Source organism: Blastomyces gilchristii, assembly GCF_000003855.2.
Source record: "Blastomyces gilchristii SLH14081 genomic scaffold supercont1.24, whole genome shotgun sequence".
Taxonomy (NCBI): Eukaryota; Fungi; Ascomycota; class Eurotiomycetes; order Onygenales; family Ajellomycetaceae; genus Blastomyces; species Blastomyces gilchristii.
Window position 1 is genome coordinate 623,374 of NW_003101658.1, and position 12,500 is coordinate 635,873.

The 12,500-nt window shown below is 34.8% G+C and overlaps 4 protein-coding genes and 1 pseudogene across 5 annotated transcripts in view; 4 read left to right on the forward strand and 1 right to left on the reverse strand.

Annotated features, from left to right (window-relative positions):
- Positions 1 to 1,516: 1,516 nt before the first annotated feature.
- Positions 1,517 to 1,605, reverse strand: BDBG_17780 (annotated as a pseudogene). The gene has a single exon. The product of its transcript is annotated as a tRNA-OTHER (tRNA).
- A 5,182-nt stretch (positions 1,606 to 6,787) lies between these two features.
- On the forward strand, positions 6,788 to 7,033 carry BDBG_17781 (uncharacterized protein; the record flags this gene model as incomplete). The annotated part of the gene is made up of 1 exon (XM_031725428.1): positions 6,788 to 7,033. The coding sequence occupies one exon, from the start codon at positions 6,788 to 6,790 to the stop codon at positions 7,031 to 7,033; it is 246 nt and encodes an 81-aa protein (XP_031580826.1).
- An 84-nt stretch (positions 7,034 to 7,117) lies between these two features.
- Positions 7,118 to 7,444, forward strand: BDBG_17782 (uncharacterized protein; the record flags this gene model as incomplete). Its single annotated transcript, XM_031725429.1, has 1 exon — positions 7,118 to 7,444. One exon carries the CDS (start codon positions 7,118 to 7,120, stop codon positions 7,442 to 7,444), a length of 327 nt encoding a protein of 108 aa, XP_031580827.1.
- An 84-nt stretch (positions 7,445 to 7,528) lies between these two features.
- BDBG_17783 (uncharacterized protein) lies at positions 7,529 to 8,337 on the forward strand (the record flags this gene model as incomplete). The annotated part of the gene is made up of 2 exons (XM_031725430.1): positions 7,529 to 7,762; positions 8,185 to 8,337. The coding sequence occupies 2 exons, from the start codon at positions 7,529 to 7,531 to the stop codon at positions 8,335 to 8,337; spliced, it is 387 nt and encodes a 128-aa protein (XP_031580828.1).
- A 3,825-nt stretch (positions 8,338 to 12,162) lies between these two features.
- BDBG_08538 (uncharacterized protein) overlaps positions 12,163 to 12,500 on the forward strand; it is a 907-nt gene continuing 569 nt past the window's right edge. Inside the window, exon 1 of the mRNA XM_031723607.1 lies at positions 12,163 to 12,500. This exon is cut by the window's right edge and continues 569 nt beyond it. Within this exon, the coding sequence (XP_031580829.1) occupies positions 12,400 to 12,500 (101 nt within the window). The 5' untranslated portion in view covers positions 12,163 to 12,399.

Below are 12,500 nucleotides of genomic sequence, written 5' to 3' on the forward strand. Positions count from 1 at the left end.
TTCTTCACAGTGGAATCACTGTAAATTAATCGTACATTCTTCCAGTAAGATATCATACGGGAAGAATGTAGAGTTAATTTACAGTGATTACACTGTGAATTCACCATTTCATCTGTGTCACATGTCATCAATTGTAACACATGTTTCATCATTATATTCAGTGATATGTCACTGAATATTAAATGTCAAGATGATATTGAGACAGCACAGAACTTTCTAATATTATTATGACACTACTCAGTAACTGTGTAATTGACAGATGTTATCATCAGAATACTACTAAGATATTATAAGACACTGTATACTGTTCTGTCAGTGAAACTAATATACTATTAAGCTAGTTACCTGATCAACTATCTATTTAAAGAAATGAGACATCTCAATTACAATGTAAATATCTTGTTACTCAAGACTTATATATCAAATAATCATCATTTTCATCACTATTCTGTATTGAAATGTTATATAATGCTGTCTTTTGAATCACTGACAGTCTGATAATAGTGTAATTACTAGAATTCTCTTATAAAATCAGCAGATTCAGTAGGCAATCATGCATGACATGATATAGAGGAATAAGTGTAAAGAAAATTCACTTGACTTCTCTCATTTTATGAATAAATATGATTATAATCCGGCCAAGCTCTGTTCTCTGATATTGAATGATATCTTCTTCTATGAGAGAGATTCAGTGAATACAATTCCTGGTTTATATGTTAGCAAGTCAATAACTGATTGATTGATTAATTGATTGAATAGACATACTGAACTGAGAATGTTAACTTATTATAGAAAAGTATTGAATGATGATCTGGTTTCAAAACTGAGAACTTATTTCAATCAGTGTCATAGAATTCTCATAGCTTATTGAGAAATGAATGAAGCAATTCAAGCTTGAAGAGATTTGTAAATTGTATACTGACTTTCTCTGACATCTTGCTTGATGATAGGTGATTAAAAATCTTCAAAGTGATATGATCTTTTATTGACTTCAACTTGACAGAGTAGTTCAGCAAATCATCATTCTCATCTCCAGCTTCTTCATTTATTCTCAGCAGATTATTGAACAGTGCTGAATAAACTGTATACAAATCTTGAATCTTCTGTGCCAGGCACATGTCAGAGCTGTTAAAGAAATCTCTTAATACTAGTTATAAAGTTCAGTGAAAGCTCTTCTACAAGAGCAGTGTCTTTTTCACATCTCAATAATTTGTTCACTGCACTAGATTCTTGTATTATTATTATTATTATTCTTCCATTATACTCATATGCAAGCGGAGCTTATGATGAGTCCTTGCGTGATGTTAAATACAGGTCAAGTGTTGGTTATACAGGAGGAAATACAGGTGTTGAGACCACGCCAAGATAACAAGAACATAGGAAAATACAAAGGAGTGACAATTAGATACATGCGATAATAACTTCCCAGCCCAGGAACATAGAGTGATTCATTGAAGCGATTTGTACACCTCTGTATTTATTAGAAACCTGAGGTGCTTGAGTTCCGGATTTAATGTATCCCCTGCGGGTTTCGAACCCACGCGCCTTGGTTTCCCACGCCAAGGCGCTACCGGGTGGCCGCATTAACCATTCGGCCACCGGGGCACTAGATTCTTGTAGTTCTGATGCTTGTTCTCTTCTATCAGAATATTGCAGTTGTTGAATACTGTATATTCTTTAATCTGCTCAATATAGTGTAAATTAATATGTATATTCAGCTGTCTCTTTATATATCATATAAGCTTTGCTTTTTTTGTATAATCACTGATATGTGTGATGACAGTGCTCATAGTTGAAGCAGGGAATGACTGGCAACTAACAACTGAACTAGCTCAAGATGGCTCAAATATTGCTGCTGCTCTGACTGCTGCTTCAATAAGAAATTATAGTTATTGATAGACTCTCAGTATGATTTGATGAGTCACTTCAGAATCATTTTCTCTCAGTGATTGAGACATTAATAGACTATTACTCCTTGCAATGACTGCATATATCTGAATAATAAGATTAATAGATGATTGATTTGATGCTGAAAATGCTGCAGAAATAATCTACTTAATTATCAGACTGAGTCATTTCTCTCTGAGCTCACACTGTAAGATAAGAGATATAATAATTGAAGCTTAAGCATGTTCTTGAAGCTGATACTTCTTGAGATGAGTGATCAGTGACTGCAGATAATTTCAATCACAAGAAAAAGAGAATATCTGCAACATTTGAAAGTATTCTAGCTGATTATATAGTGATAAGACAGTACTGATCAGCAATGAGTGTGAAATCTCTGATATATCAGTGAACTCACTATGATATGAATCAGATGAGAAAAAAGAGATTAAATTCAAACTTGAATATATCTGAAAAAGAGATACAGCCTGTGATGTCATTTCTTACTCTTGACATATTTGATCTCTGTATGTGAAATTCAGCAGATCATTCAGTTTAGCCTGAAGATGTTGTATATAATAGTGAAATCAGCTGTTATTGCATAGATCATAGTTCAGATTCAGTTGATTCTTATCATTAATAAAGCAGCTTCAGCATGATCTTCTTGCTATTGATTCTTTAATCTCTATGTTACTATTTTACTGCAGTATATCTTCAAGAAATGCAATGCAAGATGCAATCACTCTCATCTTTTTTTCATCAATATTCATCATAACCCTCTCACAATTCAATGTAGATAAGTCATGTGATAATGCAGTAACTGTGTCAGAAAAATTGATGCTATGAGAATCAAAGATTAGAATAAAAATATTGTTTCATTTTGAGCACTCAACAGCACTCAGTGCAGAAATCAAATAAAAACTCATCAAGCTTCAGTACATATTCTGATATAAATCAAATTCATCAATAAATAATTGATATGACAGGGAAATAACTTGTATATTAGAATAAAATATGCTTTTCAAAAGATCTCATTCATATGCTGCAATTTTCAACTCAGTCTGAATCAGTGAAGATTTGCAATATGATCATATCTTAACAACTTCAGTTTTAGTTCTCATGACTCAGTGAAGAAAATACTGACCTTGACTCTTATATACTGACAGATCAGAACTCAATTCAAATACTGTATTTATATGAATATTAAGTTAATTAAGAACTTGAGTAATTGAGATATATTTCATCTCATTCTTCATTGTGATTATTTTGAAGGGACTAAATGATGAATTCAAGAACAGTAATCTTTGTACAGTCTGCAGAGTATAGTAAACAGCTTCTTGAACTTTCAGAACTATTATATGAGATCTCATGTCTGAATATTGATGATTATATCTGACAAAATGCACTTTCTCAATATGAGATATATCATTCAACTCTGATTTACAAAAGCATTCAAGATTTCCACATCAATATCAAATAAAATCAGAAGAAAAAATAGGTTTATTTGATAAATATTATGCAAAGTTATCAGAATAATATTTGACTGAGCTTTCTCAACTGTGAGATTGTCATAACTCTGTGAGATTGTTGACAATTTCTGTCATTTCTATATACATTTGTTGCTGGAAAGTTGGGGATTTGAGAAGAGCAGATATCAAGAGAATCAGATTTTAAAAGTAGAGTGATCTCATGAAGAATTTAATGAGATTTTTCTGAGCAGAACTCAGAGTTAGTATTTGCATTAATGATACTATTGAAATTGAGGTTTTCTTGACTGATAAAATTGGAAATTGTGCTCTGTATTGCTTTTTCAGAGTTGAGAGGCCTTCTAGAAGCAGACTTATCAGCAATGTATTCTTCAATAAATGCAGAATTTGCATTAATGATTTGTAGTTTTTTCAGGAAATACCTGACTCTTTGACTCAGAGTCTTATTATCAGAACAAATGAATTCATTTCAAAGTTACTGCATTTGTGAGATATATCAATTACTGAATCAGAATCAACAAATTGATCAGTAATAGTAACAGCAATTGCATCAGCAGCTGGTATTTCAATATCATCAGTGACTGACTCATCAGAATTCTCTTAATCATCATTTTCAGAAATATTCTTCTCAGCAGCTGCTTTCAAAAGTCACTTAATATACTTAACATTATCAGCAGCATCCTCATTATATGACTCTGTCTTTAGAGAATGTTAGTTTTTATAATAATAGAGACATTAAAAGTGATAAACTTACTGAAAATAGCAATGCTTCTTCATCAGAAGTATTATTATTGAAATCACTTTCAGTAAAATCTTCATTTACAGTTTCTGAAAAAAGAGAGCTCTGAGATTGAAATTTCAATTGATCATCTTCAGATTCTTGTCTAGAGATAGATAGCAGATAGTGTTTTGAATTTTAATTAAATAAATGTGACATTTTACTTTCTGATATAATTTGTAGAAAAAAGTTGCATAGTTGAAAAGATATAAATGAAGTGAATGAGTGATCTTGATAAAATAAAGAGATGAGATTAAATTATCAGAAAGAAATATATTAATAAGAGCTACAATCAGTGACAATCTACATTAATTTAATATTAATAATTAAACTACTTTCTTTATTTCAAAATTATATTCCTGTAATTTATTAAAATTCATATCACAAATTTATCAGAGTTTTATCAAGATTCTGAAAATGAACATTGTCATGAATTCTGCTCTACTAGATCTCTCTGAACTCTCTCATCTGATAGGTTTAATGAGACAAATCACTGATTTTAAAAGAAATCTGATATTGATATATCTGAACATAGAATGAATATAATGATAGCAATAATGAATACTAGTTAGATGAGAAGAAGTCAAACTCATCACTGACATCAAGCAGTCTGTTAAAAAGGCATCACTGAACCCGGCATCTGAATGCAGAAATGTATGAGAAGGAAATTCAGCTGACAGAGCAGTGTCTGTGTCTGGAGATAAAATGAATGTATTTTCTTTCTTTTAATAAAGATAATTTGAATTGAACAGTTGCAAGTATAATAAAAACAAAGAATAAAACATCATATATCTTTTCATTCAGCAGAATAATGATGCTGAATACAATTAAAACATGAAAGTTCTGAACTCTCAAAGAAATGAAGATAAGTAGTATTAGATTTTAGCAAATATATCAACTTTTCAGTGAGATATTAAAATTTTTTTAATCAACTTAGCTAATCATTTATTAATATAGAATCATGTTCAATGAGAGAAGACAAAGAGCAGAGAAAGTTCAGTGATAATTGAATTGTATAACTGCTATAAAGAATCAATCATCTTTGAATACTTCTGTAATTCATTTACTGCTGAAAAGTTCTTTCTGGTTTTTTACTAGGTGCAGAAAATCATTGACTTTGATTGATTCTCTGAGCAAGAATAATGATATATGAAATATAAGTTAAATATTCATTAGTTAAAGATATTGAATTGAAAACTTCAGATTGAAAAACTAGAAACTGATTCTGAAAAATAGAGATATATATCAATCTTATAACTCAGGTCAAAATATTTAATGATGCTGATACAAATGAAAATTCTGCTGCAGCTATACTGCAATGATAAAATATTCTGACATTCTGAGATCTGATGAGCAATATTTCTGAATATCAGTAAATTATCAGAGATGACTTTGCTGAGACAATTCAGAATACTCTGACAGCAAAAAAGAGACATCTGATGAAAGATGCATAAGAGAAGATACAGAAAAAGATCAAATTTTCAGAGACACTTCTGATGAAAGGCAGATCAGTGATGTAGAGATTTTCAACACAATCTATTTATATTTCAATATATTTAGTTTTCTATGGGTTTTATATATAAATTAGTTAATATATACTTTAATACACATAATTAGAATATACCTGTCTTGATATTCACTGAAGAAAGTTGTTATATTCTCTATCTTATAATTTGTATAGGATTCGCTGATTTCACTGTATCAGAAAATCTTGAATTCTGTAGATATATTTCTAACAGTGCATTGAACACTTGTTCCTAGTTAATAGAAATGATTTTATATTCAAAATAGCTGTAATTCAATCAGTGATAACCTGTGCAAAAAGTATTAAGATATGAATGAAATTCATCAGATATACTGATTACATTCAGAAATGAAATATGAAAGTATTTACATTCATTGCATGATAATCTGCAAAGATGAATTAATAACATATATAAAGACTCACATTTTTCTTTTCCTTCTTTTCTTCTTTCTTCTTCTTGCAATAATAATACACTGCAAAGATCATTCTCAGCTCACTCAGCTCACTCTGTTCTTCTTCATTTCTCAGTCTGATTAGTATTCTGTCAGTTGTAATAGAAAGCTTTTAATCAGAAAAGTTCTAATCAAGATATCTTGTCTGTGTAGTATATCAAGAACATCAGTAATTCATCACATCAGCATCAATCACAGTAACAACAATAACAGCAGCAGCATCAATCACAGTAACAATAACAGCAGCAGCATCAAAATGATAAGTAACATCTTCAAGTGTACTCATGCTATCACTGCAAAGACTCAAGAGAAGAAAGTAAGCAGCTGTCTGAATATCTCAACAAAGCAGTCTGATAAATGAACAATGTGTGAGCACTGCATTGAGTATATTTTTCTCTGTCATTTGAATGCTGCTTATGATAAGATAAAGAGAAGCTTAAAGTCTTGTACAAATTATAATTATGAGAAAAAGAGATACATGATTATCTCTGAAGAATTAAAAGAATAAGTTAATAATCTGATCTGAACTCATGACTTTTATCTTTCTGTATTGAATGATTTTAAGAAAATAATAAAGAGAGCTATGTTGAAATCAGCAAAGAATCTTTTGAAATAGATCAAGAAAGTCAAAACTTATTAACAGAAAGTGAAAGCTCAATGCATGAAGAGTGTCACTATTGCTCTAAAAGCTCTGAATGTCATTATCAGTGCTGCTGAAAAAGCTAAAATTGAGATTGAGAAGACTAAGTTGAATATTGAAAGAGTGAAATTAGAAATTGAAAAGAAAAAAGTTATCACAGAAAAGAAGAAAATCATGATTAAAAAGACAAAACTTGATATTAAAACTATCAAGCTTGAAGTGTATTACAAGCTTTTGAGAATAATAGTCAGTCATATTGAAGAATAAAAATTGGTAATGAAGAATCTCATAAATTTGATAAATAATATCAATACTGAAGCTAGCTGTATTATCATTGAAATGTATGAAACAATGAAGCATATTCAGAGACTCACAGATTATCTTGATAAGAATTCAGTTACAGTCAGTAATAGCAGTAGCAGTGCTCAATACATGAAGAGTGTCACTATTGCTCTAAAAGCTCTGAATGTCATTATCAGTGCTGCTGAAAAAGCTAAAATTGAGATTGAGAAGACTAAGTTGAATATTGAAAGAGTGAAATTAGAAATTGAAAAGAAAAAAGTTATCACAGAAAAGAAGAAAATCATGATTAAAAAGACAAAACTTGATATTAAAACTATCAAGCTTGAAGTGTATTACAAGCTTTTGAGAATAATAGTCAGTTATATTGAAGAATAAAAATTGATAATAAAGAATCTCACAAGTTTGATAAATAATATCAATACTGAAGCTAGCTGTATTATCATTGAAATGTATGAAACAATGAAGCATATTCAGAGACTCACAGATTATCTTGATAAGAATTCAGTTACAGTCAGTAATAGCAGTAGCAGTGATGAGAAATTTGATAACAGTGATAATTCTCTTTTCACTTCTCTCACTAATATCTCTACTACTGCTGTTGATTCTTCTCTCTCTTTCTTCTTTAATCTTCTGACTTCAGTTGATCCTCTGGCTATGAGCAGCACTGAAACTCTCAATATTCTCAGTGAAAAAGTAAGTTAGAATCAGTGAAATGATTCTCAGATTTATACAGAAGTTGATAATAATATAGATAAATAAATACATAACTCTCAATCTCTCTGAAATCTTCTCTCTTAAACAGTGAATGATCATTGACACTGACTCTTCACAAACTTCAATATCAATTTACAAGTTCTCTGAAATAAATGTTGATGTGGATATGACAGAAAATGATGACAATAATATAGAGATGATTCAGAGAATCTGTAAGGAATTACAGAGAGACATGACAGATTTTCAATAAAGAACAATTCTGATGAATGAGACATTTTTTAGAATTAGTGATTATATAGATAGGAATCAGTGACATTGTCAATACAATGATGATTTTGTTCTGTTCATAACTCATTTACAGTGATTCCATGGCTAATCCACCATTATATTATATTTTACAGTTCGGCGACGGTGTCGGCGACTGGCACGGCGGAACAACCATAACCCGGTCGTATAATAAGCCTACGTTTTTCCGGTATGGTAGGGCTGAAAGGTCAGGTGACTCGATAGCTAATTACCTCTTTGGGAAGCTCTCCGTTCTCTCCACTTCTTGAGCTCAACTTTTGGCCCTGTGTTATGCCATCTCAAAACTATCCTCCCAATGCAAGCAGCTTCACCTCCTTGTGAATGATAATATCTGTCTAGCCCTACCTTCTTAAGATATATCTCATCCCCCGACTGCTGAAATGACCTCTTCGTCAAAGATAACGTTACCTGAGAGGGCTACGATGCCGTCTGTCTGGCAAGCTACCGCCGCCCTCCCCAAGCTTCCCAAAACCCTCCTTCCAACCGTTCTCAGTCCGCCCCTGAACAGGACTTTGAATGAAAAATCTCATCGACGAATGTAATAAAATGAGCCGCGAAGAACTCATAAGCAATCTTGCGAAGAAAAATATATCGGCTATTTGGCCACGTCCCTCTCATTTTCTCATCCGTCGTTGACTGAATGATGCCAGTGTCGGATCAATGCATCCCATGTGATAATGGTGAAGATATTGAGTATGAGGCGTAGCTCTGGTAGAGGTTATGCTTTCTTTTTCATTTCCTCTTCACTTCCAGTTGTGTTTCCCTCCGCAATGCGGTTTCTGACATGACTTTCTATAACACAATATGCTTCCCTTGTTCTTTATTTGTTCTCCTGATTCTTGAATCAGAATTCAAATTCAACACGTCTGGAAAACGATCAGTGCAGCCTCTACTGGGTAGCATGCTTCAAGTATCGCTACCCAATTACATTCTTCGGAGCGCCGTTACCCAGCCGAAATACGGTCGAAAATGCTCCTCGTGACAGAGCTACAGGCAACCTATAGTAGGCTCATGGTTGCACGGATTTCGCTATTCATGTGCTTCCTTACTAGACTCCGACGAGCTAGAAAGCTTAACATTTTTGCAAAACCTTCATGGCCACAGGACGAGTTTCAGGGCTGATAGCTGGTATCATTATTCTTGATTCATCAGCGCAAGCTGCTTTCCACAATATCAACAATGAAGCACCTATAGGACACTGGGGGCAGAAGAGCTCGATCACCACCTGGCTAACTGGTAGTTAGGGGGCTGAACCATTCCATACAACCTACATAGTAGAGTTGTTTTAAATGATAAATTATTGCTATCTGTGCTCTTTTTTATGTATTCTAAGCTTGATATTATATTTTTTTCCCCCTTCAAATTTGAATTCTAAAGATTATTAAACGTCATATCAACAGATATGATTCTCTGTTGTCATATTCTTAGTAGCCTGTGTTTGTTGATGAGATAATATCAAGATCTTGAGACAGGAAGCTTGATTTGCTGAATGAATTCAAGATGAGAGGTTCAAGAAGAGATAGCTAGCTGGATTGAATGACTTCGGAGATCTTTCTCTGATTTATGGAATACATGTTCTCTACATGATCATTATAGAAGCATATCATAGCAGATGATAACTACATCTAAGGAAATCACCTAACTTAATCCAAGCACATTAAAATAAATAACAAAAAATGGCAGTGCAAAGCGAAATGTTCCCATGTTCTTGGCTCTATATGTAACGTAACCCTGATGATGTCCTCTCTTTCTAACCTAGGTACAAGCAATCGATCTATCTAACGCTAGCCTCCAATTCCAATCTTCGTGGGTAGAAGAGAGTTTTGCGGGGATTTTTTTTTTTTTATTAACTAGTTAAGAAATGATTATTATTAACTTATTATTTCCCCGTGGGAAGGGAAAACAGGGTCAAGAAACGGCCCATGGACGAAAGGCTCTTATGTTACGATTAACTAAAACAGAATCCCGATCGGCTGGCTGCGAGGGGGGGGGAAGGAGAAGGGAACCTAACCAACCCAATTGTAATTCTGAATCCATAATATAATTTTATTATTTTATTTTTCCCCATCCCAAAGCTCTCTCCCGAGGTTCCTCTATCTCTCTACGTGAGGTTTTGAAACAAAAGATGCATGCATCATTCCTTCCCCCCCCTCCCCCCTCATCAATTAGTTATGTGTATGTACTGTACGGAGTACTCCTCTCAGAAATGTACGCATTGTATGTTACTGCAAACTAACTAAGCATTGCAGAGAAATCAAGAATTTCTTGACAAGATAAAAATATATATATTCCCACAAACAAAACCCCAAGCGCAGTATGACACATAACTACATAATAATAGATGGTTGTCTGTGTGTGTGTTGAAAAAAGGGTAGAGCACCCTTTTCCCCATGCAACGTTAAACCTAGTAGTTATGCAACAGGGACGGGCGGTTGCAGGGCCTGTGCTGTACAAGGGAGGGGTAAGGAGGAGAGGAGGGGATTTATTTGGCAAGGATATGTATGTATGTACACCACATACTATGCCTAGCTAGGTATGTACAGGAACATGGATGGGATGGCCCGGCCATGAGCAAACCAGCATAGACTTGAACATGGGCATTGGCAAAGAGTGAATCCAAGGCACGAGCCTGCTCACACCTTGGATACATACATGCCTGGGTGCAAGGAGGAAGTAGAAGAGGAGGAGGAGGAGGGGGAGGAGGGGGAGACTTCTATGTTATTCCAGGAAATATATCGCGATATGTATCATCCACCTCACCTCGCGATACAGGCGGGCGAGTTGATCAGGCGGGGGGGGGGGGGGGGAACAATAAAAATAAACATAAAAACCATCTGGGGAGATCGTGCAATAATAATGCACATGTACATGTACATGTACATTGTACATTGTACATTATTACATAGATTTGTGGGCAGCAGCGGGGAGAGACGAACCCAGCGAGCGCACAGACTCGTCCTAGGCGGAAACTTTACACTACGGAGTACATGGACCATGGCTGGGCATGAATAATACTCCGTAATATTAATCATGATGGAAGGCGGACGGGTGGGGACTGACTTGACTGGTCGATGCTACATGTACAGTACAGTGTACAGTAGTACATGTACATGTACATGTACAGGATAGAAGAAGGACATAACTTGGGGAAAATCTGTCCTGTGCTCAACTCTTCAACTCTCCCTCCCTCCACCTTGACCATAAATAAGCAAGCAATCTACGATGATTTGCACCCGCTCCCCCTTTTTCCTCCCTCCTCCCTCCCCCTCCCTCCGCGCTCCACTCTGGGCGACATGATGTGATGAATTGCATGGCATGGCCCTGTTCATCATGTGCGCCATACTTCTGTCAAGTGAATGGTGGCTTTTAATTTATTTTACTTTTATTTTTTTTCGAAAAAGAAGAATATAGAGCAGCATAGGATAGATATTAATGAATGAATGAACATACATACGTAGGCCTAAGAAGAATGGGCACTATACAGCTGCACACTACAGTTCCCGCATGTCGTGCCCCGACCTGCCTTGCCTAAGGTATATAATAATAAATAGTATATACCGTGTCGTGCCGCCCTCGAGGTTTGGTGTAGCGGCGAGGTGTGCGAGGTGAGGTTGTGAGGGGAGAGTTAGCTATATAGCCATCTATTACGGAATAATGTAGTCACTGTATGGTAAGTTATGTGTAATGTAATGTACCACCATCCATGGTCGGTCTGTATCGCACGGCCTGAATATTTTTTTGAAAAAAAAAAAAAAAAAAAAAAAAAAAAAGACGCAGAAACTGGCGATTTAACTATCTCCATTTTTTACTCCTCCGTCTCTCATCGCGGGTCTTTATTTCCCCTCTCACTACCTACACTACCTACGGTGTACTTCTGAACATTATTATTATTATTATTGCTTCCTCCACCTCCACCCGCACCCGTTCTGAGCTCGCCAGAATGATCGACGGATGTCGATCAGGAATAAAAAGTGGAGGTTATAAGTAGTTACAGAGTAACGGAGTAACTAACGGGGTAAGGAAAAAAAAAAAAAAAAAAAAAAAAAAAAAAAAAAAAAGAAAAAAGAACAGAAAAAAGCTCAAGTCAACTCACGCCCCGTAAGCGACGGATCCATCCATCCCTTTTTTTTTCTCTCTCTCTCTCTTTTTTGTCAAGCAAATCTCAACTTCCCAGCCCCAACCCAACCCCCTGTCCAATCCAATAAAAATAAATAAAAAAAAATAAATATTCGCCAACGCCCGCGCGCGATCGCTGGAGTCGTACTGGATCGTTACAGGCCCCGGGGGGGAAACGTCGGAGTAATATCAATATGGACGGGGATACAAGAGAGTGCTGGGATCACGATTTCACGATGGTGTGGGGTTTGGGGAAGGGGAAGGGGAAGTTTCCCAAGGGTTGTTTCGAAAGAAT